We start from the raw sequence: 26,557 nt of genomic DNA, 5'->3' as shown, positions 1-26,557 counted from the left end.
CCTATTCCGATCATTCATCAGTGACCATGAAGAACTACGAAAGCTTTTAACAGGTAAGTACTCGGAGATTTAGACCTGTACGATGACCTCTTTGTGACTATGTTAGAGAATAGGAACAATACTTATTAAAAAGTGGAGCTTTGTTTATAATCAGGTATTGCGCGCCTCCAAATTGAAAGACTTGAACTTCTGCCATAATTCCCCAGGGAAACTTCAAACTGCTCTTTAACTTTTGAAAATCGATAACTCAAATCAGGGGCCACCTTGCAAAATTTAGCATTAGAGAAACAAATTACCCAATAGTTTACGACACTTGAAATTCGAAATGGCCGACATCCCTGTGTTTACTCTATGAAGAAGAATTCAATTTTTAATAAAATCAGCTGATGTACCGTACACGGCATTTACTCAAACAGCTTCAAAGTGAGACAATATCGTTAAACTTTGAGATGCATTCTAGGTTAAACAGGAGGATCATCACATAGACACAAAGTGTGCAGTTATATTGTCATCATTTTACCGCTTTCTCATCAAAACTAGATCTTGATTACTTAATAATTTTATTCAGTGACAAGCACTAAGAAACGCACAGCCCTTTAAACGATAGGTTTTCCTAAACGATAGTTTTTCCAGAACCATCTCGGTTACTAGCAATTCCAACATTTCCTGATTCGAGCATATTCGACCTATTATAAATCATAAATATCCCTAACTTGTTTTGCCTTCTCTCAATAAATCTGCCTCAGATATATATATATATATATATATATATATATATATATATATATATATATATATATATATATATATATATATATATATATATATATATATATATATATATATATGCTTGCATGTTGCACCATGAAGATAAACAAAACACTGCTTATATAAATTTGAGAGCAATGTGTATCATGTCCCGATTTGTGACTGGTTTCCGGTACAGTCTGTAGCTTCACACACAACTCACGGTGGACGGTGGCTTTCGGTTCACAGTCGCAGAGGCTTAAGGTAGTAGGCGCCTCTAAAGTGAACGACTTCAACTTTTGCTCAAACTTTCCTGAAGGCATATTTCAAGCATATGTCTTTCAAAATCAAGAATAAAAATCGGGGGTCACAGTGCAAATTTTGGTACTGGAGAAACAAATGACGCGATTTACCAATATTTGTAATTCAAAATGGCCGCAATCCCTGTGTTAACTCTATGGAGAAAAAATATACTTTTCTGATTTTTGAAAAACTAAGCTGGTGAAAAGTTTTCTTACACCAAGAGCTTTAAAATGAACACACACAAGTGGTAGATTAGAAGAGAATTGAAAAAGTTTGAGAGTCCGAATTTCTGTCCCCGAGACGCATTCTACCTTAAACTAACGGCTGGACTCTGGACCTCACCGTGAGTGTGGCATTCTCCACCAACTGCAAGGAGTCAAGACATTTTAAGATCACTCTATTAAAATTACGTATATAAACGACTTAAAACCTTTGCAGTTAAAAGGCCAACTGTATCGGAATGTACAATGAATGCTCGATTTAATGCTTTTGATACTTGACCTCGTCAGACATTACGACAATAGTTGATTAAACGTCGCGAGCTACCTTTGTTATCGACACCGCCTGTCGGTCTTCACTTAACAATAATTGGGATATCATCTCAGTAGAATTTCTCACGAGACGAAAAAAGGTATGCGGCGTACTTTAATGATTGTCGTCCTTCGACGTGTCAAGTCGAAATGGCGGCAAAAATTCTTCTTTATTGTCTCAATTCAATCTCAGCCAACGTCATTTAACATAATCTTGGTCGCACGAGGTTGACAGGCTTTATTTATAGGCTGGACGCCAAGCGTCTCAGTTTGATCAAAAGGACTTGTGCAACCACCTGCAAGGCCTACAAGTGATTGGCTTACATGCGGATGAAGTCTTGAGTGTTTGCAGTCGACGACGTTCGTTAGGGCGCGCTTTATGTAGAGAGACTAATGAAGATACTTTACCTGCAAAGACAGTTTGTCGTGGGTCTCGTAGAGCTGCTACGAACAAGCTGCTGTAAAGGTATTTCACACCCTAAAATATATTTTTTAAACTTTCTCAAAATGTTTTCTTTTAGTAATTTTAGCTATTCCCAGATATTACGAAAGAAAGTAAAGACATCAAGCGTCACCGTAAGTATGTTAAGGCATGGGCGTCAAACGTTATCATGAATATGCATTAGGGCTCATGAATATTAATAAAACAACACTGCCACTCATGAGATAACAACAGAAAATCTCTAAAATCATATCACAAACAAAGTTCCTAACTGGAACATCATCGAGCCAACGAAGTGACAAAGGACACACTAGTGTTCACAACAAAAGATAGCCCATAAGCACTGTGTGGAACTTCGAACACACAGAATAGGCCGATCACTGCGTACAAACGAAATCCATACATCAGCCATCCCGAGGCCAAAGTCCACGGCATGAGGAACGAGGTGACAAGGGTTAGTGAACAGAGTCGGACATAAAACGATCCGAACATGAGTATTCTTGCTTCCCTGTAAGAAGAATACAGTAATCAACAACATCTATACAATATGAAATTAAGGAAGAGATGTGCTTATGTCATGGAGGTACATTTGGTACCTCCATGTTTATATAAGCCACTAAGGAACGAACTGGTAGGAAACGTGGGGGTCAAAAGGTCATGGTGGTCTAAGACATACTTCCACGTCTCACCATGGCTATAACAACCAGTTTGTTAATTTTCTCACTAACAACCTTACCCGATACAGACAGAAAACACATAAAAGCACAAACAAGACAAGAGGGATGATGTGTGCGGCCACTTTCAGCTTAAAATTACAAATTGTTTCAGTAACAGGCGACGGGGTCATGACCTTTTGGATTGCTTGCGAGATGGCCCGATTGCGCACAAAGCGACCAGATTTCTTTCGAAAATTTCAACTTGTAGATCGCAATTTTTTCCTGAACTTTTGCTATCCCCAAACTAAGGCTTAAAATATCTTTACAACAATACCTTAAACATGTATGATTTGGTAGCGTTTCTTTAAAAAATCACCGAAACTCAACCAAGAATTGACTTTTCCTACAAATCGTACGTATTTGGTGCAAATTTGAGGCAATTAACTCAGGAATTTCTCTTTGTAAAGGATGTTGATCGATTGTACTGAACCCATTCTATTATTATATGCCGATAAAACATAGTTTAAATGTGGTTTACAAGTTGGAATATGCCGATACATAATATACGCGATTTTGGCGCGAAAATGTCAATATAAAAATCACGTGACATATTTTATGCAAATTTAAATGGCATAAACTGAAAGAGCTATCAAAACTACGTATGTGTACCAAATTTCATCAAAATATGACCAGTAGTTTTTGAGAAATGAAATTCAGCTCGAAATTCGGTCTGGACCCCTGCTGGACCCCTGCCTTAACTCACTTGCGACCGTGTAAGTGTTTGAACAAGAGAAAAATACTGCTTCAAGCTTAAATCTTTGAAATGTAAAATAGCCGAAATTCTCTAACATGTTTTAGGCCATCACGTGTATTTTTAAAAAGTTTCACGATAACACTACACAATCTGTGGATTATCAAAGTAAATGATTTGAGGTGCGTTCCAGACTTCTGGTGGAAGTTTTTAAAGGAGAAGAGATTTTGAAAAAAAATCATACAAGGCTACATAGCAGTATCTCTTTCATCATACATTCCGTCAGCTCTGATATTTATTGGATACACATCTGAAGGCAAAGGTTAGTCAAATAAATCAACAATGGCATCAAGAAGTCCACCCTTCAGCTTCAAAATTAGTCATAATTCTTATTCCGAAGTAGGTTCTCGTTCACGTGATGTCATGCCAGGTTCTAAGTATCTTGTTTAGATTTTCTTGAAGTTCGCGGAGGAACCCTCCTCTGTTAAACCTTTCAAGCGATTCCTTTCAGTTGAGTCGTTGGTGGCGTCAATACCTTTTATTCGAAGAAGGCTTTTGTCGTAGAATTCGTAAAGCTGTTTGACTATTCCCAAAACCAAATATTTCTATCAGAACGCTAGCTCCTTAGCGACTTTCGATTTTACTTTTCACTAATTTTTTAATTTTTTCCCGAACATTTAAGCCAACTCGAATCCTTTATACAGAAGCCTTACTTTCGTTCGCATAAAAACATAATGTCGTCAAAACTGTTGAAAGAGTGATAGATCATGAAAACAGAACTACTACATGACTTTTGTGGCTAAAAGCAGACTAGAAAGGTTGACTCTCGTCGCATCGCAAAGTGTCGACAATCAGAATGTTAGGTAATTTGTTTCTTTAGAGCCAAAATTTGCACGGTGATCCCTGATTTTTATTCTTGATTTGGTAAGAAAATGACCAAAAGTTTCACTAAGGAAAGTTTGAGCAAAAGTTTAAGTCTTTCACTTTCGAGGCGCATACTACCTTAATCGTTAATCCATTGAAAATGGACATTTACTCGGTGCAGGAAAACTGAATCTGTAACTTCTGTTAACATTGCGCATTCTCTATAGCAACCGTTGCCAAGCACTTTGATATTTTAATACCCCTCAAATACTTGAACACTAGGTTCGAGTAAGAAGAAAAAGAGGGGACAAGTCTTGAAACACTTTCTCGGCCTCCTCGAAATTTCCCTGACATCCATCTCCGTAACATGGACCATACTAATCGTCTATTTAGAAACGTGTGCGCTGCGTGACGCGTCCGTCTCCTTTCCCTTCTAAGCTTACAGGGTAAACTTTTTCCATCGCAATACAATAGTCAAAGCCGCACTGCCTGCAACATTGTGAAGTATTTGCGGTAATATTGTTCAGTGTGTAAAATATAATTCTTATCCTTTCCTCAAAATATGCCGGGTTGTGTTGTCGACTTTCAACTTTCAAACGGGCGTTCCTTGGTACGTGATGTTAGTAATGTCGTTGTTGGCGACTCAACCAGGAATGGATTTTACATGACGTCAATAATTATAGGTTACTTATCAATAAACTACACCGAGCGACATGATTTTTTGACTGTTAAAGGTATACTGTCACCTGTTCCAATTTTGCCACAGTTACAATGGAACGAGAAAATCTAACCAATCACAGATTTAAGCGGGTGGCCGCTTTTTAAACACAGCGCCCTCACTTGGGCATTTTGAATACCAAGGAACGCCCGTTTGACCATATATGGGCATATTTAGATTACAGGTGACTGTATACCTTCAATGACATCTGTCCATAGGCGCAGTACAGCACTGACATGATACGGTAACACAAATCACTGACTGGCGTGGATTTTTCTTCAGGTATTCTGTAATGGAGATTTTCAGAGACCGCGAGGTGGCCATCAAATTCGGCACCGCCGTTAAAGCACGTATGCTGGACGAAGCCACGATAAAAAAGTACAACGAAGTTGCGGTGCCAAGCGAGGAAAATTCAAGTCAGCTGCTTCCAGAGATCTCTAAGATACACAGGGGTATCTACATGAAGACGTATCGAGAAGTTGGGGGAAATTTATTGAAGCTGTTTCTTGAGGGACCGGATAAGTTGATATTCCGTATTCTTCAATGGCACCGAGATGATAAGGAGGTAAATTTTTTTTTTCTGGACAATTTAAGATAGTATTAAACTTGGCATTTTATGACTCATACATGACATTACATCCTTCTATTTATGCTAGTATGTAATATCGACCAAGTTCAACGAAAAGCATACATCTTTCCCATAGTCTGGAAATTGGTCAGTGTATTTCACTGAATATTGTTAGCTGCTACAAAGCTGTAAATTAAACGCTGAATTCGGCCGAGGGATATATCATGTTAACCCTTTGAGCGCCACAGTCAATTTTTGTCACCTTTAGAAAACATACCCCGGTCAATTTTTTTTCAGATTTTTGTCAAAATTTTGATAACTAACTGAAATGTGATGTCCATTCGGTCAAAAATTATTTAAAAAAACTGCAGGAAAATTCATAAAAATTGGTATTTATATCTATCTATCTATCTATCTATCTATCTATATATATATATAATATATATATTCATCAAGATTGGTATATATATATATATATATATATATATATATATATATATATATATATATATAATGGGAACGACAACTACAATAGCTGAGCTCCACCTATATATATAAATATATATATATATATATATATATATATATATATATATATATATATATATATATATATATATATATGGGAACGACAACTTCAATAGCTGAGCTCCACCTATATATATATATATATATATATATATATATATATATATATATATATATATAATATATATATATATATGGGAACGACAACTTCAATAGCTGAGCTCCACCAATATAATATATATATATATATATATATATATATATATATATATATATATATATATATATATATATAAATTGTATATAAATTTAAATATTTGATAATCAGGGAATGTTACCACGTCTGGGTCAAGCTATCAATATGTACGCTAAAGAGGTTGTAATGGCCTAAATGTTTCTTTCATCGGATGACCGTCTTTCTTATATTTCTAGGTGATGCAGGCTTATAACTTTATACTGGTAGGAGGAGTCAATCCGTCAGTTTCGTCTGTACCACCGTTGGTTGGTGATCCAATCAAAGACGTGGACCTGGTGAACATGGAAACGGGAACGACAACTACGATAGCTGAGCTCCACCTGAATAAAGAGCGCCCTCTCGCGGTTATAGCGTCATCGCTTTCTTGACCCCCTTTCAGGGTATGCTGTACACTAATATTATTATGATGTGATTATGTCAACAATTTCATTATCACATGATAAATCTCGGTAGAAATACTTGAAGAATATGGAGATAGACAATAAGCTCTTAGGAAATGGTAAAAACGGATAAAATATGCAGAGTAAAAAGCGCTATAATTTTTGTTAAAACATTGCAAAAAGAATATCAGGCCGAACAATGTGTGGAATTCTAGAAAAAAAAGTACGCATTCATATAACGAGAAAGGATCAAGGACATTGGTTCCTCAAATTTGTGACGAAAAAATAATTTCGTGCAGGAATTTTGACCCCACACCTAAAATCGAATGGTACAACCCTAAAGGAAAGACACCACGAGCTATCAAGTTGGCAATAAATTTCTCAGTGCTTTTGTGTTCAATCTGTATTTTCTTAATCGATGATAGAACCTGGAGAATTACCCAACAAACATACCAGTCCCACATTGTATTTATGTGTAATATCTGAAACATGAATTTACTGCATTATGCACATGAGGGGAACGCTCCATTAACTTGGACGTACCCGAGTAACCCGAGTTGGTTATCAGAGGATTAATCTCTATGTCAACATATGCGAACAGATTATCTTTTAGTGTAAACAAAACATTAGCACTGCCGGAACTACTTTTAGCATGGCCAATGCCAGTCGGCGCCTGACTTGATGATGGCCCCCCTGTCCGGCACTCAGGATTTCCGACCAGCGTTAAAATTGCCGTCCAGCACTTGCTGTTACCCTGAGGTCATCATTTAGTTCATAAAATTGCATGAAGAGTTTACAAAAACGATGGTACTATAGAATCCCTTTCAAATAAAATGCCGTTTAAACAATACTAGCAGTTAATTAACGTACGCTGATTTTGCATACGAAAAGCTATTTTTGTATGAATGTTTATACCCTATAAAAGAAAGTACGGTAGCGAAAATCAGCACAACAAAACAGGACTTCAGCACAACAAAACAGGAATTTTACTAAAACGTACTCTTCAATTTCAGTTCAGACTCACATTGCGGAAAGGTGCATGCAATGCAATGAAAGTCACGAGCAAACTTTGGTGTCAACGGATCCAGTCTTTGAATTATCAATGAACACTCACTTATTTTTCTGGTCAAAAGCCAAAGGCTACTTGTCCATCGCAACAAGCCTCTCTGTTTGAATCCGCGTGTTCATTTTTAGCCGGATGCCGGCCAAATTGACCGGCTACTTCCGTATTTTGGCCGGTTACTTTTCAGCAATGTTTCGCTCTCTAGCCCCGAAATTCTGGTTTTGATAATAATATTTTGATATTTGTTGTCTTGCAAGCCGGAGATAACATTTCAGAAGTGCCTATGTGGCTATATGTAATCTAGCAATTTACGCGGTGAACTTGTTGCTATCTTGTACCAGCCTGTAGTACCGCGGCGATCTGCGAACGTGTACTGTATTGGGAATCGCTCTCGAGGTCATCCTTGCTTTCCCGACTACAGCCCGAATTATTCCGACGTTCACATCGGGTGCAGCTTACCATTGGACTGACGTTACGCCCACCAATAGCCGGCATTTCCGAATAAAGCCGACGTTTGTTTCTCTCAAACGCGAAAGAGAAGAAAGTCTCAAACGCGGAAGAGAAAGTCGACGCTTCAGAGCTTTTGTTTTCTGCGTAAGAGTTGGGCCTTGTCTGATGGGTAGGTTTTTGATAAAATGTAAAGCAACCAAAAGTTACTGAGTCTCATTTTTCATAGTTTTGAAACGCCACGTCAATCCATCCATAGTCGATCATAGATCTACATCGCGTTTTGTGGAGGGGCCGTGGTTTAAGCGGAAGGGAAAGTCTACGCGGGAGTCTACGCTTGAAAACGTTGATTTTCTGCGTAAGAGTAGGACTTTGTCTGTTGGTTGCCGGAGGTTTTAGATCAAATCTAAATAAACAAACAATTTTTTGGTCTCATTTCTCGTACTTTTGAAACGCTACGTCGATCACAGTGTCAAATTTCAGGTCGACCACAGTCCCTCTATCCACCGGTCTGGAAACGCCTATTGTAAAAGGTGTCAATCACCTGGACCGCACAGCCAAACCGCGATACGAGGGGCAGTCACGTGATAATGCGTAGCTTGGGTTTGTCCTGCATGCCACAGTCCCCGATTGTGTGTACGCTTTTCTCGATTTTCGCTGTTTTTGGCTCTATCAAGTGTTCTCTGCGTCTATCTACGACACGAAGACAGAAATCATCATATCTGAAACCGGTGTTTTTTTTCGTGATCCTTCTCCCATCGTAAATGATGATAGTGTGCGATAATTTCTGGGTTGATCGCTGCGAGTGTGTTGACGTAGCACAAGCAACGGCTGGAATCAAACCGGAAAATTTGTCGTCGCTTTCTCTTGCAATGCTAGTATTCAGTGCCTCCAAATATGATAAAATATGTTTTCTGTGTAATATTCTGTGAAATCATGTCTGTTAACTGAGCAGAATAGGAAAGACAACTGCAGAAATGCATGGATAGAGGGACTGTGGGTCGACCGATATTGCATTATGTGTAAGCTTTACTGTGTCACAATCGACTAATCGACTGCAGGTGTGTTGTACACATACGGTGTCGTACAGGTTGACGTTGGGTGTCGTCAATTTGGAATTTTATCAAACATGAACACTGGAATTTAGCTCTCTTTTTCAATTATATTCAACATCACCAAAAATCAATGGTAAGCTCGCGAATTCGTTTTATTGTGAAATTAATACCGTGAATTAAATCACTGAAAATTGTGCCGTCCGCCGACCGGCCTCGTTAACTGCCTCTACTATTTCTCCTTTCTTATAATATGTACGAGTGGCCATACTGTTTACAGACGGATCCGGCTAGCAATTCATTGACTTAAATTCGCTCTATAGGAGATGTAATGTCACAGGATACGCGCAGCTCTTGGAGTCCTTACTCACTCGTTACGTTGTTTGCAAGTGCAAGAAAAATCTCGCCACGTGGAAAGAACGTTCCATGCTGTTCTGATCACATTTGCATATATGATCAATGCGCGTTACTGAAGTGAAGCGTCCGAAAATAGGAAACTTGAATGAAAATGAACGAAGAACGATATTTTGTTTCACCATATTTCTAAAACTTAGTTTAGAGCCTAAATTAAAGAATAAGCTAGATTACTTGCATTGAAAAAAGGGCAGTTCACTTTTTCCTGTCAACATAGTTCCATGTGCAAGCATATGTGTGTGCCCGTGGTATTGAGTGAGTCGTTACAGCCCTGACGTTCCTATCATAGCACCAGCTCGATAAGATAATCGCAACAATGGAAAATTAACACCTTGGGGATTAAAAGTCTTCTGTTTGTCACCCGAGTTGGCAGGCAGCAACTCGGGTTTCAGGTACCATCAAAGTTAATGGAGCCTTCCCCTAATGAAATATTCCCGACAGGCTATCGTCCATAGTGGCGCCCTACTCAAGCTGTTCCAAGACTACAAAGACAGGGTTGATTTCCTAGTGGTCTATCTACTGGAAGCTCACCCTTCGGATGGCTGGAGTCTTGGAGCTCACTACAGCTTTCTGAGCAAGCACAAGACGTTAGAAGACAGACTGGAAGCAGCCAGGTAAGCTAGACGTTCACTAAACATGCTGAGAATCGGGGGGCCGTGGGGGTTCTTGAGAACCAATGGTTGCAACTGTAGTATGCAAGGATACCTAAATGAAGCATATCTCTAAAACACCATGCCATCACACAGCTTTTATATGGAGAGGCTTCTTTTCTGTCCCTCCACTTGTCGCTCTTCACCTCCTTTCTTCCCCTACTTTACCCTCACTTTACCCTCACTTTCCCCCATTCTCTAGATCCCTTTCAAGATGTTTGACTCTCTCTCTCTCTCTCTCTCTCTCTCTCTCTCTCTCTCTCTCTCTCTCTCTCTCTCTCTCTCTCTCTCTCTCTCTCTCTATGACGCATACAAATACGTTGATAGTTCGTTGACATTATTATTCTTCTTTCGTTAGAACAATGATGGAACTTGACAACCACAAGACATTCACCACTGACATAAAAGACGACAGCCGTGTCCGCATGGTGATTGACAACATGAACGACGACTTCAGTTTGCTCTACGAAAGCGTTCCCGACCGGGCGTTCATCTTCAAGGACGGCAAAATAGCGTTTGTTGGGAGGACGATCAGCCAGCAAGTGCAGCCCTCTGAAGTCAATACACTGATGACGGACGAACTTAGACGCTGGCTCGGGCGCCACTTTAAAACCTCCCGTTCTTGCTCAATAGTATAGTCATCGACGCAATGCAAGGCTCAGTCGTGGCTGGCGTGCGATTCATGCACACACTTGTGAGAAACATCTACATCAAAAACTGCATGTACCGTCCCGATTACCCAGACTGCTCCTAGGGACTCTCATCCAGCCCCTACAGTTTAGGGAGATCCTATCCAAAAATCTTTCGTGCAAGCTCTAGGGACGCGATACTTACATGAGCGATGCATCCTCAGAGCAGCTGATCTGTGGTATATTATGTTTTTGAGACAAGGTTACTCAGAAGTGGATTTCGAGGTCCTACCTTAGTAATGATTATGAACGATGACTTTTATAGCTCGGATCGTTTATGGACAAGTATGATACAACTGACCCAGGATATAAAAGTTATAGTTGACACTCATTACTAAGGTAGACTTTAAAAGCCATTTCAACATTCCCTTGAACATGTTGAAGCTATATTTCCCGTTACTTTGTCTCGAAAAATACTAATTGTTTCATAGATTGTGCGCCCCCATGATGCATCGCTATTGTGCTCACTTGGCCATGGCGCGCAGATTTTATTTCTGCAGATAGGGGTGGCCTGGATGAGAGCCCCGCAGAGCAGTCTGGGTAACGAAGACAATGATGTCATGTGTATAACTCAAGAGCACAGGTGAGAGCAGCGCAGGTGCAGAATTCAATAATGAAGGCGATTGGTTAAAGTCAAGTAGACACCCAATCGCCCGAGAGAGACAGTGGATTCCCCTACGTTGTTCTCCACTGACGATGTCTCACTTTTGCAAGTAATTTCTGGGCCAGATTTCGTCGAATATCGTGACCAATAATTACGTCACAGTTGAAAATCAAACCAGTACATATCAGTCGCATTATCAAGGTTATACTCGAAGGACCCATTACTAACTTCTACGGTATTTTAAAAATTATGGCTTTTTGGTATGCATTCGTAATTTGATTGTTTTCTGTGTTTATTCTGTGTGTCATTGATATGTACTTCAAGTGTGCCTACCTTCATGACTGTGTATTTACAAGCATATCTCAATTATTTTGGGTGGAATAGTAAAAAATAAACACTTGCGACTCAGCATCTAGTGTTGTCAATAAAGGAACATTAGCATTGAGTTGAGTTCCGTGGACTTTCCGTTGTAATTTTTGATGAAAAGATTACGGACATTGGTGCCTCATATTTGTAACGAAAATTATGGGTTTCCGTCGTAAAACATAAGAATTAATCATGTACAGTGCAAGAAAAGCAAAACCCTCGGTATATTTCGCGACTTCAACTCTCTATTTCCAAAGTTGAATTCTTAATCGTTTTATATGTAATAGTGTAAGTTTGAATTGAGCGAAATACCTTACTTAAATTAATATTTTCAATCATGCCTTCACTAAAAGATTCTTCCTGGAATTCACTGGAGGAAATATAGCAACAAACCCGTATATTCCAAACGACCACGTGGCATGGGTTTCTTCGTGTTGTCGCCTGGAGGACTTCAGGAGTTCATAATGTCGTTCAAACTACGGTTTTCATGAAACATAAAATGCTCTTCAGTTTCATACAACCTTTGATGTCATAGTACGGATTGTCATAACACATGATTTTTTAAAAGGTGAAAAAATATTCGTTCAATCTTAAAAAACCATTTTCAAATCCAAAATGACAATAGCATACAGTATTGGAGTAACTTTTCAGAGGAAAAATTGTCTTTTTGTGCTCATTGGTGGCTAAAATGCTGCTTCAAGTTTTGTGATTCGGATCGCTTTGGGTGTGCCTTTGATTGTTCACGTGAAAATGTTTGCAATGGGAGTATCTGCCTTGATTGTATTCAGACCTACTGCGCAGACTCCACTCTGGTGCCTTCGCAATGAGCTAGACACTGGTGATTTGCACTTACCAAAGTCAGAGAAATACGCATGTGGACGGCTGTTTCAAACGGATCCTGGGACTGACTTGTGAACCACGTAGGTGAAGCAGCAAACACAGAGAACGAAAATTTATAATGAGATGCGTCTGCTCCCAAGAAAATGTTGTTGTCTGATAAATATGTATGCGAACATGATATAGCTGCCATTGATGCGAGTAAACAACCAACAAAAACACAAAAGATATCGTAAACACCATAGATGCCCTTTATTCTTAAATATGTCTTTATTCTAGGCGACTGATGCCGTATGTTGTGGGTTCGAACCCGATTGAAAACTAGCCGTATTATTTACGTTGAGGGCGCTATTGGTTAACGTTTACTATTAGCTAGAGTGCAAAGTACAGAGAAAACGTTACGTGTTTCCATCACGATATCTAATGGGAATCAGAACAGTAAACTGTAGCGGCAAAAGTCGTTTACTAACTCAAACAGCCGTCTCCATGGTGTCATGGCTTAAACCAGCTGTCGTCATGAGGACTTTTACAATTTCAAAATGGTCTATGTTCTGTTGTTATACCCTTCATCAAAAGTCTCGCAAGTCGTAAGGTATTACTAATTAGTGGCACGATTTCACAAAGTATATGAGTAAAATTCTTATTCGTCAATAGAGGGTGTGTGCTAATCAATCGTTCATGTAACGTTTCCCCATTTACTTAGCTCTGTTTCTGTTTTATGGTCGCGAATTTCCAAGAATGGCTTCTAAAATTGTCCACGAGCTCCGTTATACTCAACGTTCGCGGTATACTTCAAGCATTTTACTTCTGTCCTCGTGAATAAACGTTCTTGCTTTTCTCCTGAAAGCAAGTTGAAAAGCTTGGTGTTGAACTTGTAAAGAAAGCCTGTTTGTGTTAAAGTCCGATGTTATTCATATGGATATAAGTCCAGACGAAAATTCATTAACAAAGATATAGTAGAATTTCAATTGCATTTGCACTACCACTATTTTGTATTTCATCATATTCTTGCGGAAGAAGGAATTATATTCCCTTCTTTGGATACAAATACTGAAATTATAATCAACATTTACGGTTTTCATCCCATTAATCCATTCATTGATATGTCACTATATTTACCAAAATGGAGTCGTAGCAAATTTTAAATTTAGAAACCAATTTATTCGGTCATTGCTCTAGCTCGATTAGTTGAAATGTTCAGAGGCATATTGAGTCGTGAATTCTTTTTCAAACAATCCCTCCAGTGGAGCAAGAAATTTCAGCTGAATCTTGCAAGATCAAGATATTTTCAGACAGAAATGAACTTGGAACCGGAAAGTTGAAAGTTGAATGTGATCGAAATATGTAATACTTAATTTAAAGAACAGAACACCAGGAATGACCGTAATAGCCATTCAACCACTTTCTGAGTTCATCGGTCAGTAGAGTCTTGGTCTGCCACGGCCGGACTTGGGCATCGCCGTCTCGACCAATCAGGACTACCTTGCCCTCGTTGATGACGTAAACGCGGTCAGGGAACGAGTCATATTGCAGTGAGAACTGGTCCTCCACGTTATCAAGTACCAAACGAACTTTTGTCTGGTCTCTGGGATCCGTTGTGAAGGTGTTGAAAGTGTCTAATTTCATTAGAGTTCTGTAAAGGTAAAAGATCACAGAACAATGAGTGTTCGTCATGGCTTTGAACAAGCTTTACTATAAATAGTAGTATTAATATCAAAGCCAAAATAAAGGACTATGTGGCCGAGGGTAGGTGGCCATTTTTCCGACGCCAGACGAGCAATTCAAAATGTCTCCTGCTTCGAGGGTAAATAGTTCCTTGCTTGGGCTATAACGTTTTTATTTCTTGCTTTTCTTACATAATTTTCATTCCAATACTTGGGTTTACAAGAAAATGACAACCACATGCTTTATTTCCATTATACATACAAATCCGTAAAAAGTAGAACGGTTTTCATCGTTGAGTGGCGCATAAATATATTTAAACCACTATTACGTGGTCAATATTGAATAACTCAATAAAACACTAGATTCCCTACGTCAATCATGTAATTTGATTAAATTCCGAAGTTGTCCAGTTGAAAATAGTTCCGGGTAGGTTGAGTCAAATGATAGCTATGCGGCCCACGGTACGTTATCAACAAAATGCCATTACATTGAACCCTATGGAACGCGTGACATTCGATACAGAAGGCACCTAATAAATAGAGAAAAAAATCTATATACAGCAAAAAATGTTGCAAGGCTTTCCGACATGTTACTGAGAACAAAGCTACCATCGATTTTACAACTACAATATATTATTATGATACGGGTTTCCCCCACGGCTCTTAATATAGTCACCTTTTTAAATTGGATTCATTTGAATTTGATGGACAAAACTGGTATTGTTGGGCAGATTTAGTCCAGATATTGAAAATTATTATTGGCACCTTACGCCAAAATGGCCGTCTTACATACGCATTATCAGAAGTAACTGTATTTGGTCTTGACAACACCAACATAGAGGGCACTATAAACAACGACATATTCTCACAATTAATCTGGCCAACACTCAAGTACAAGGAACTATGGGTCTATATGCCTGCACAAATAGTGCGGTATGGAGAATTTCGACTGCAATATGTCATCAACCTACCTGGCTGCCTCTCGCCTCTCTTCCAAAGTCTTGTGTTGGTCTACAATACTGAAGTGTGACCCCATGCTCCATCCATCCTTTGGATGCGATTCAAGTTGATAGACCATCAAGAAATCTGCCTTCTCCTTGAAGTCTTCGAATAGCTTAGATAGAGAGCCACTGTTGACGATGGCCTTCGACGAGACGATAAAATGGAAGGGTGAGAAAGAAATGGAAAAGAAACGGCATGGAACCGACAGCAGTTGAGGAATTTCACGGTTTGCTCGTAAACGTATCAGTGGTCCTACCGTTTGCCTTTACTCTCATTATAAGAACGAGTCTCTTAATTATGCTTGTTGTCTCTGTCTGTCTGTCTGTCTGTCTGTCTGTTTGTTTGTTTGTTTGTCTGAACATACATACATACATACATATTGCTCATTAACTTGCTTAAACAAATACAAGTCTACTGTTGTAACAAAGCAGACGGTGGTAGCGTGTCAACACAGTAAGTAGTATTGTCCAGTTATTGTTAGATAGATAGATAGATAGATAGATAGATAGATAGATAGATAGATAGATAGATAGATAGATAGATAGATAGATAGATAGATAGATAGATAGATAGATAGATTTAGCAGTTGGGATAAACCTTTAAAACTTACTCTCAGCGGGGGTCAGGATAAAGATGACGCAATTATCGCAAGAGGGCGGTCTTTATTCAGGTGAAGTTCTGCGAGGGACACCAACTGTCCTGTTTCAATAGCGACGAGGTTGATAACTTTCATCGGGTCGCCCACACATACAGGATTTCTAAATTTCTTTGCTACGTACCCTTTTGGTACAATGAAATTCTCATAGTACTGCATCACCTGCAGAGAGTGATAAAAGTCGACAAAATTAAGAGAAAGACTTATTGCCTGTGCGGCAGAAGATATGCGTAAACCCCGTCACCGTTTAAAAACCATGGCATAATATTAAATTTGGCATCAGACATGAGATTGTGCTAGCCCTCCACAGGATGAATGGCTCGTCATCTTCGAGTCGTGAAAAGATCGTTTATTTAAATTACATATAAACGGAAAAATGGTCTATTATATCTGTCAGTTTCGTACTTTCAGAGAATCACCTACACTAGACTGTTCGCTCTGAAAGAGAGGTCAACGAACGCCTTTGACCTGCGCGTGAACAAAAGATATACAGCCACTTTCATCCAACAGTGGGAACACGATGTGAACGAAGGGCCCAGCGTCCAATACATTGACGCACCACTTATATAAAATAGCTTTAGATAGTAAACGTTCTAAAACACAAGCTTGATCTGTGTCAGTGTGTGCATTAAGCTAAACATACGCCAAACTACCATTTCAAATAAAACATCCTGAAGTGCGCTGTAAGAAAGCACACAGAGTGTAACAACAACAGGGTGGACGAACAAAAGATAGCCGACACCAAGAGCAAAGAGACTAGGGACAGAGAGATTCGTTGCACGAACTTAAAGACATCCTCCACACCACTCATATTCACTTTAATGTTGGAGGTAGCCTGCCTCCATGTTTTCACGCTACGAATCTTTCAGCTTAGAAGCAATGCGTGTAAAATACGCAATTCCACATGTAAGATATTCGATAAAACATAATGTTTTGTAGGCGTCACGTTGGCGGGGAAACATTCTCTGTTACTACAGACGAGAAAACAGGGAGAGAGGCAAACAGACATGCGCACAAACAGCAAGCTGGTTGTCAGACAGGTAAATATGTAGTCATGAATTTAAACTCAAACGTCTTCTAAGGAATGAAATACCTCTTTATCCTCTCCATGCCATTCCGTGATGAGATCTGGTAACGGATCCGACGACGTCAGCAGAAGTTTCCACACGCTCACGCCATGTTCCTTTAAGACCTCCCCGAACACACCCAGGGCTAACTTAGAAGCCTTGGAGACCAAGTCTGCAGCCTCCTTCTCTGACGGCTCCAAGGTCTGGTCATAAACTTTCAAAAGAGACTCATCGCCCAGTTTTTCCCGCATGCTCTTCCCGAAACTAATGGCGACATCGCGGTCGCGTAGCACGTCCATTTTGTGTTGATTCTACGCTAGTGTTCAATTACAATGCTGATACAAGCAACCTTGGCGCTTGCTAGGCTGCATTCACAAATGCTGATGAGGGGAGGGGGTTGGAGGAATTCAGGGGAGGAGTTGGAAATTCTGGGGGTAGTAGAGGGGGCACTTAAAGGTTTAAAGGGGAATCTCAAATTAATTTGGTTCCCTATTACATTTTCAGATTGCATAGTTTGTTAGGTCATTCACCAGAGCATTCATAACATTTTTATGTCATCCAACAGTTCTAATGTTAGTAATAATTAAACAAAACATAATGACTTTCATTTCGAGAAAATCTCAAACAACATGAACGCCCTCAAATTCAATTAGATGTTTACATTCTCATCGCACAATAACACAAAATTAAAACGTTGAACAGTAAAGATTCTTAATTTTAAATGAAAAAATGGGTGAGGAAACCTAATATTTATTTTTTATTAAATTTGCCATTACACCCAAAATTAGGGATTAAAAGTTTTATCTGATGGAATATTTCATTTCAGTAGTGTCAATTTTGTAAATCTTTAATAAGTCGCATCTAGGTTATGTCTTTTGCTTCTCAAAAAATAATTTTGGGTTGTAACCGTGCTCAGTTTTTCGCTATATGGCAAAATATTGCTAGAAATTCACAATTTGCATTCTCTCATGATTGTTATTTGGAGCGCTCTTCAGCGGGTACCGTTAAGGGCCTGGCCAGATTTAAATTAACTCAAGTCGGCTTTGACTGATAAATCCAAAACGTCTCCCGATGCATTTAAAAATGAGTTAATTAAAGACTTGCCCACGAATATGGCTCAACAAACTGCTGATTACATTTCAATAACCTCAACAGAATATTTATGCGTGCGTCAAAAAAAGATAGTGCCGAACATCTGCTTTCAGAACTGCGCAATACATGTTTAGTTTTTTCTGTGCGAACATCCCTAAAATGTTTGGCTATATGATAATTGGAGGGGCACTTGAAAAATGTTGATCATATAGACGGGGATTTTGGAATGTTTTTGACGGTAGTCAGGGGAATCTGAAAAAAATTCGATTCTAATCGGGATTCCTCCACACCCCCCCCCCTTACCAGTATTTTTGTATGCAGCCTTCCTCACGATTATTTGCAAGGCCCTTGACCTGAGTTCAAAGTAGCATTATATTGAAAAAGGTCAGCAAGCACCAAGCTGTTGTACTGGCTTAATATGCACAATGCATATACATTTTAGAACGTAGGATTTGCGACAGTTCCCCTAGTGGGGGATTGTGGATTGCCAAAGATTTTCTCTTTGAGATAATACGTTCCTTGAAACTGAAAGATTTAAAACATTTGCTCAAATTTTCCACACGGAAACTTTCAACTGTTCTCATTCACAAGTTAGAACCACCTTTAGCCAGCTCGGCCTGTGACTATATGCATTTCTTATCAACAAATTTCCAGAGCAGGGATTTTGTTTTAAAATCACTCTTTGTTAGACAAGACTTCTTTATGTCGATGATATCATAAAATTCTTCATTTTGTGTAATGCAATCAGCTACTCTGTTTATGGGATTCAAGTCACCCCAATCCTAGTTATATTATAGGTATTTTGTCGATCAATGAATTTTGTGACGTCATCCTCCCACATTACTGATAATGTATCCGATTATCTAATCTTGTGGTCCAGATGTTTTCTACATCTACTAATTCCCTGGTATTGTCAAAGCTATAAAGTAAAAGCAATAATGTACCCCCCCCTCCCGGCCCATAATGGACTCAAGCAAACTTTGCATTCATAATGTACTCGGTTTCGCCTTGTACGTTAAGTCGTGCAAAGTTTGCTTTCGTCCATTATAGGGCAGGAGGGGTAAATTATTGCGAAAATAATGTACCTGAAATGCTTATTTGCCCTCACGGATGGATAATTTGTTCTTTCTTTGTAAAATTGTCCCTAAATTTTCAAAACCTTCGAGACATTTGAAGTAGAAGTATTGACCTTGAACTCGTCCTTATCATAAAATCATAACATTGACCCTAAAGGAAGATGATCTATGCTATGATTGTAATTAATGTTTTCTCAACTTTCACATTCAGAGTGTTTTTTCTGATCATTCTCTTGTGCAATTTTATTTGCTTCGCGTATTTACCGTTATACAGACATTATGACACCTGATGTTGATGTTTTGCATATTTGCAATCCAGAACTTTATTCGTGAATAACTTTACAATGACGAAGACGTGAGCTAAGCAGTGAACCGTGTTCATGGCAGAGCAAATGGATCTGAGAACAGTAAACTGTTGAGGTAAAAGCCGTTACAAGCTCAGACAGCCGATTCCATGATATCATGGCTTAAATCAACTGTCGTCATGAGGGCTTTGACAAATCAACGGCATCCGTGCTCCGGTCAAAGTTCAAATTTACACCATACAACATCATGGAAGTCTTAAGCTATAATGAACCACCATTTTTCTGAGTACTGACACGACTGGAGATGTTCTTGTTACTTTTGATTAATTTATGGGAAGTTTAATAGTTTTACGACCGTGGGTTTCCATCGCCAGTCTGGAATCGTATACTGTTCGCTAAATCTCCACTAGCTGTGTCCTTTGCGGTGCATATTCTAGAATTTTACTTCCGTTTACAAAATACACTTCCTTGTTATACTTTCAAGCTGGCATTTTGAAATGCCTCAACTTGTCAACACTCCCTGATTGTGTTTAATATTCACTGTTATTGTGAACAAGTAAGACTAAAATCCATTAATCAACAACGAAATATTGCACACAGCGCGTTGTTTTGACAAACTGGTTTTTCTATCTTTCGATATACTCTAGGGGCGAAGAAGGCGAACATGCTTTCTTGGACAAAATCCTGCAAATATTAGCAAAAGACATAGCTTCTGTCCTTTCGATAAATCATTGTATGATTACCGATTTGACTTCACAACAAATGATAAAATCACTGATTTATTTGGCTCTTTGTAAAGGGCTAGCACTCGATTGGTTCAATAATTACAGTGTTGGTTTCTTTTGTTTAATCTGGTACTTCAATAAGAATCTTCAGCTTTGCAACATCGAAACTTAAAAAAATGGAACTGAAAGGTTGGAATGTGATGTAAATATGACAATGCTATCACTTATTCACAGAATAGAGCACCATGAATTTCCATAATAGTTGTTCAACCACTTTCTGAGTTCATCGGTCATCAGTGTCGTGGTCTGCCAGGGTCGGATCTGGGCGTCGACTGATCGACCAATCAGGACTACTTTGCCCTCGTTGATGACGTAAACACGGTCAGGGTAAGAGTCGTACTCTAACGAGAACTGGTTCTCCATGTTGTCAACCACCATGCGGACTTTGGTCTGGTCCGTGAGATCGGTCGTGAACGTGTTGAAGCTATCCAACTCTATGAGGGTTCTGTCAAGGTCAAAGATCAAAACAGCAGTTAGTCTTCCCTCTTTGATTGTGAACAAGCTTTGCTGTTGATCCATCTAGTACAAAACGACATAGAGACTGCAAATGAACGTTGCACGGTGTCTTGTAGAATGGAAGATGCAAGCGACCAGCGGTTTTCCTAAAGTCAAGGTGTAACTTTCACCACCACGCTGAATGTAACTGTTTACGTTTTCTTCACTCGAACATGTTTAATTTTGATAAAGATGTTGAGTTGTTAAGGAAAAAATAGTTACGACTTTTGGAAAGGATTAGTCTGCGATTTTTACTGAATGAATTTGTCTCACAAATATTTCGTCCAAGTCAAATAGCATGCATACAGTGATATCGCATTTGTCTTGGTATATTTACAATGAAACACCATCAAAAACGGCACAGACAACGGCATAATATATTCGCACAGCTGACAGAGTAGTATGGAGAATTTCGACTACAATTCATCAACCTAGACTCTCCACAGTCGCTGTGCCTTGTTTTGGTGCGCGCCGCGATGGGCCTAGTATTCGAAGGCTGTGCAGCTGTGAGCACGCGCTGCCAGACACAGCGACTGTCGGTTCTTGCAAGTATATGAATATCATAAGGGTAGTGACGTCAAAAGAAAACCTATCTAACTGGGCGGAGAGAATATATAATAGTAGCTGGTAGACCTATATACGCGGTATGTTTTATATTTTCATTTTTCATTTTATTTGGCTATGCTACTTGTCATTTTTGTTTTGATTAACGGATGTGTGAGTTCTATAAAGTACCCGGATCAGGCAGAAATCCGACGGTCGCTTGCAAGAACGTCCAGACCCTGGGATTCGCGTCGCGTCTCTGAAGGGCGCGCGCGTGTTCCAACAGGGAATAACGCGAATCGCAGGGTCTCTGCCAGACTATCATCAACCTACCTGGCTGCCTCTCGCCTCTCTTCCAAAGTCTTGTGTTGGTCTACAATACTGAAGTGCGACCCCATGCTCCATCCATCCTTTGCATGCGATTCGAGTTGATAGACCATCAAGAAATCGGCCTTCTCCTTGAAGTCTTCGAATAGCTTAGATAGAGAGCCACTGTCTACAATGGCCTTTAAAGAGACAGTAAATAGATTGAGGGAGAAAAATTAGAGAGCGCAAGGCTTGAATGGACGGCAGTCAAGGCACGCAAAACTTGTCCACAAATGTATCGTTGGTTTCATCCTATACGTTTGTGTCTGTCCGTCTGTCTGTCTGTCTGTCTGTCTGTCGGTCTGTCTGTCTGCCTGCCTGCCAAATTACCTTCTGTCTGTCTGTCTGTCGGTCAAAGGTACCTTCTATCTGTCTGTCTGTCTGTCAAACCTGTCTGTCTGTCTGTCTCTCTGTCTGTCAAAGTAACCTTGTCTGTCTGTCTGCATGTCTGCCAAAGTTACCTTCTGTCTGTTTGTCAACCTAATTTACCTTGTCTGTCTGTCTGTCTGTCTGTCTGTCTGTCTGTCTGTCTGTCTGTCTGTCTGTCTGTCTGTCTGCCTGCCAAAGTTACCTTCTGTCTGTCTGTCTGTCTGTCTGTCTGTCTGTCTGCCAAAGTTACCTTGTGTCTGTCTGTCTGTCTGTCTGTCTGTCTGTCTGTCTGTCTGTCTGTCTGTCTGTCGGTCCGACGGTAGGTAGGTGGGGCACATTTCTTATAAAATTGCGTACTAATAAAAACTACTTTTCCTTGACAACAAATAATGTTGGATATGTTTTTAAACTTACTCTGAACGGGGGTCAGGATAACGATGAACCAATTATCGCAAGAGGACGGTCTTTGTTCAGGTGAAGTTCTGCAAGGGACACCGACTCTCCTGTTTCAATAGCGACGAGGTTGATGTCCTTCATCGGGTCTCCAACATGCATGAGATTTCTAAATTTTTTCGGTATATACCCCTTTGGTATAAAATACTCGTAGTATTGCATCACCTGCAAAGAGTGACAAAACATTGTTTGTTAACTTTGAAAGGGTATGTAAACCCATGTGTTACCAATACATGCAGTTAATGAAAATTGGATTGAGAAACTGACCTTTTTCTCCGAGTTGTAATTCTGAATAACGTATCTCTGCCTGAGCGCAACTGAACCTGTTTGACATTGAAACGCGGGACACGTGTCTTGTTACAGTAGGCCGAGAGATACTAACCCCGCAGGAACACTAATGAAAGATGAGAAGCGCCCAGGGCAAGCTGGGCAGCTGCATTGGACTCTCAGACTTCTCTCTGTCGGCCTCCACTCGCTGTGGAACTATCAATATTTCGGTCTTTAGTAGCGGGGGGGGGGCTGCTAGACAGAAAAATTAGAATTTGCTCACAGACTGTAACGCAAGATGATCACACGGATACACAATCAGAGAACAATGATATTGTGCAGTCACGGCTGACGAGGAACTGTGATATCTATCCGTAAGAAGTTGATAATCAGACGTACACATTGTTCCCATGGTAATTTAGTGCGACACTCAATAAGTAGTGACGGGGAATGGTTGAGACTTGACTCACCAACCGGTAAACGTATATTCTATCTTCACCGTTGGTGGCGCAAAACTAGTCGCAGGCAAACACGATATCTAATGTGAGAGAATTACTGAGAAATAACTTTTCCCGGTTTTTCTGCTGGAACATTTCACCATGTAAAAGCCTTAGTAGGCTATCCCTCGGCCTGCGTGTGGCAGCGAAGATCAAACCATCCGTATAAAAATGTGTCTCCATGGGACTGTTCTCTCCGCACAACTACATAAATCAGAATACAACACTACAGCTGGGTCGATCCTGGGTTGATAAAATATACGAACAGCAGATAATGGAATTAAAATGTTTCCAAAACGAGAGATAATTCATACGGAACCGACGGAAGCAAAACTGACGTACAGGTTCTATTTGGACCAACTGATGAGACGGCGAGCGTTGACGTGATTTCCACACAGAGAGGCATATAGTGGATATCACGTGAACTAAAACTTGACTCTGAAATCATCGAACGGGAAACAATGGAACGTGCGTAAGTGTAAAAAGTCGCTTCATCCGTCGCCGGATGCAGTATGATGTTCAACTCAGTGATGTTCAAATCTCACAAAATTTGCAGAGATCGCGTAAAATATTTATCGTCATCGGCGTTTTCCTTCAATTCATTTGTTTGGGCTAGCAACATTGGAAGAGGCAGAAAAAATCGTTTTGAGCCAGCGTCAGTTACTCATTCATACATGGTCTGTAACACGGATTTCGTTTGAGTTAACAACTAACTTAAATCCTACGAAATTAACTGCGAAACTCTCCGGAATCGACAACTCTCAACATTAGCAACGTTACAGATAATCTTCCTTTTCACGTAGTCTACTGTACAGGTAAACACGACTGGATTTTGTTATAATGATTTTCAATTTTATCGGTACTCCTACATATAAGCATGTTTGACAATATGGACGAGTAAACAAGACCGGAAGACACACAGACACGTCAAACAGAGCAGATTACCACGCACAATAAGACATTTATGTAAGCTCAAAAGCGGTGACTTTTGGCTATTTTTTCAGAACTTTTCTTTTGTGGTTTCTATACTTTCTGCATTGAATCCCTAAGCTGTAATTTAATGCCAAGTATTTAGCATATCAACATAACCTATAATCTCCATTGTTATTGTTGAAAATTGTATTCAAGTCCAGACTAGAATTCATTTGTAAACAATAAACAATGACCACTACACACATACAAGCTGTGTTGACAAAAAGAACACTCGAAATTCCAGCATGACAAACGGATTAGGGTCAGACACGGTAGTTGATACACAGAAGCAGAATACTGAAAAATTTGCCACAAGCTACAACTTGTGTCCCTTGAAGCATCGTCCAGGGAATTCTAATAAAGATAATTATGTTTTGTTCACTACCTCTTCGTCATCGCCATGCCATTCCTTGATCAGATCTGGAAGTGTACCTTGTGATGACGTCAGCATAAGTTTCCACACGCTTATATCATGTTCCTTCATAACTTCTCTGACCACGCCCATGATTAATTTTGAACATTTAGAGACCAGCTCAGGAGCATTCTTCTCCGTCGGCTCACAGGTCTGGTCGTATATTTTCAACAGCGACTCATCGCCCAGTTTTTCTCGCATGCTCTTCCCGAAGCTGATGGCGACGTCGCGGTCACGTAGCACGTCCATGTTTGCCTCGCTTCCATGCTGAGAAAAGTTGACCCTTTGAGTTCGCGGACTTTACGATCATTTAGTATGAAACGTTGACCTGGGTTCAAAGTGCCATCGAACTGGAAATTGGCCAACAAGCTGCAATAATGCAGCCCCTGCTCGGACATTATGAGGACATCGGTCAAAGGATCGGCGTAGCTTACCGCTTTCCCCAGACAATCAGTATAGCGACCATAAATAGAGTACTGAAAGCACAACCTGCCCGGAGATATTTCAACAACAGACAAAGGAATTTCAACAAGTACTTATATCACAATATGAATTGTAAATTTAATGGTTGATCGCTGAGCATCCCATGGGTCATGCGTCAAAGGGGTACGGTGCTTTTGCTTGATCTTTCTTGAATGAATTTTGTGTTCTTTGGCAACAGTAAACAACTCCATCGGGACGGATATGTGGGTATCACTCCTTAAAAGTATGAATTGTCAAAACCCGACGGAAAAGAACATCGTGTTTATTGGCGTGTTTTGTAAAATATGACGCTTTGAGTATCGCGTCGATAGGGTTCGAAATCGTATAGGTCTTTAATTTCAGCCTAACTGCAATGCGGCATGCCAGATTTTTGCGTGGCCGAGCATTCTCGAGAAGTTAACAGCGTCGGTAATGGGCGTGTACATATGCTCACTGTCTGTTAATATTCCAGCGGTTGCTATGGGGATTTCATCGGACACCAATGTCAATCCAAAGTTCAACGCGGATGACGTCAAGCAATAGGTATTTGTAGGTTGCATTTGATAAGAATGCAAGTCACGTGATCAATCCGAATATTTATGGTGCCCGTCAAACTGCGCACCAGAGAAGCATTATCGATTTGATTTCGCCCGATAGCAATCGTCATTTGGCAAACTTTACCCATAATGCATGTCGCTGCATGTCGATGAAAACTGAGTAAGGTTGACTCCTGACGATCGTCTTCAACAGTTGAACGCTTTTCTTTTAATCAAAAAGGCAAGACAAAAACTAGTAAGGTTTGAAGAAAGTTTTATAATGCACATTTTAGAAATACAAAATATTTCTTAGGTATTTCTGCCAAAGCAACAAGGGGAGCCATCGATATTTTTACAAATCCTAAACAATTTTTGCAAAGTAAATACTTATTCGTTATAGAGAAACAACAATAAATATTGACGTTACTGCGCATGTCGATCAAAATTGTGCAGAGTGGACGACACGCCCGTATACCGATGGCTCGTTTACTAGTCGACAGTGATAATGCTCGACAGGTAGAGTGATATAAACGAATTCTAAGAAGTTATCTTTTCTGTGTCGAATAAGAAAATTAAAAAATCGAAACATAAGACTTGAAAAGTATATGTGTAAAGGTGACGCTACTTAAACGTTTGGAAGGCATGGTCTTATGTTTTTCACTTGAATGTGACAA

The 26,557-nt window shown here is 39.7% G+C and overlaps 4 protein-coding genes across 4 annotated transcripts; 2 read left to right on the top strand and 2 right to left on the bottom strand.

The window, feature by feature from the left end:
* The first annotated feature begins 1,867 nt into the window (after positions 1-1,867).
* LOC139135919 (uncharacterized) lies at positions 1,868-11,167 on the top strand. The gene is made up of 5 exons (XM_070703700.1): positions 1,868-2,046; positions 5,294-5,576; positions 6,540-6,743; positions 10,161-10,333; positions 10,728-11,167. The coding sequence occupies exons 2-3, from the start codon at positions 5,304-5,306 to the stop codon at positions 6,729-6,731; spliced, it is 465 nt and encodes a 154-aa protein (XP_070559801.1). The 5' UTR covers positions 1,868-2,046; positions 5,294-5,303; the 3' UTR covers positions 6,732-6,743; positions 10,161-10,333; positions 10,728-11,167.
* LOC139144277 (type I iodothyronine deiodinase-like) lies at positions 10,143-11,007 on the top strand. Its single transcript, XM_070714948.1, has 2 exons — positions 10,143-10,333; positions 10,728-11,007. Exons 1-2 carry the CDS (start codon positions 10,143-10,145, stop codon positions 11,005-11,007), a joined length of 471 nt encoding a protein of 156 aa, XP_070571049.1.
* A 2,142-nt stretch (positions 11,168-13,309) lies between the features above and the next one.
* On the bottom strand, positions 13,310-17,613 carry LOC139135910 (uncharacterized). The gene is made up of 4 exons (XM_070703689.1): positions 17,280-17,613; positions 16,142-16,348; positions 15,501-15,673; positions 13,310-14,498 (listed from the first exon to the last, which is right to left on the bottom strand). The coding sequence occupies exons 1-2, from the start codon at positions 17,550-17,552 to the stop codon at positions 16,154-16,156; spliced, it is 468 nt and encodes a 155-aa protein (XP_070559790.1). The 5' UTR covers positions 17,553-17,613; the 3' UTR covers positions 13,310-14,498; positions 15,501-15,673; positions 16,142-16,153.
* A 2,100-nt stretch (positions 17,614-19,713) lies between these two features.
* On the bottom strand, positions 19,714-25,266 carry LOC139135900 (uncharacterized). The gene is made up of 4 exons (XM_070703679.1): positions 24,859-25,266; positions 22,699-22,902; positions 21,883-22,055; positions 19,714-20,956 (listed from the first exon to the last, which is right to left on the bottom strand). Exons 1-2 carry the CDS (start codon positions 25,132-25,134, stop codon positions 22,711-22,713), a joined length of 468 nt encoding a protein of 155 aa, XP_070559780.1. The 5' UTR covers positions 25,135-25,266; the 3' UTR covers positions 19,714-20,956; positions 21,883-22,055; positions 22,699-22,710.
* Positions 25,267-26,557: the final 1,291 nt, after the last annotated feature.

This window comes from Ptychodera flava, chromosome 1 (assembly GCF_041260155.1).
Source record: "Ptychodera flava strain L36383 chromosome 1, AS_Pfla_20210202, whole genome shotgun sequence".
NCBI lineage: Eukaryota > Metazoa > Hemichordata > Enteropneusta > Ptychoderidae > Ptychodera > Ptychodera flava.
Note: the sequence above shows the minus strand (reverse complement) of the source record. Positions and strands in the feature narration are given on the sequence as shown.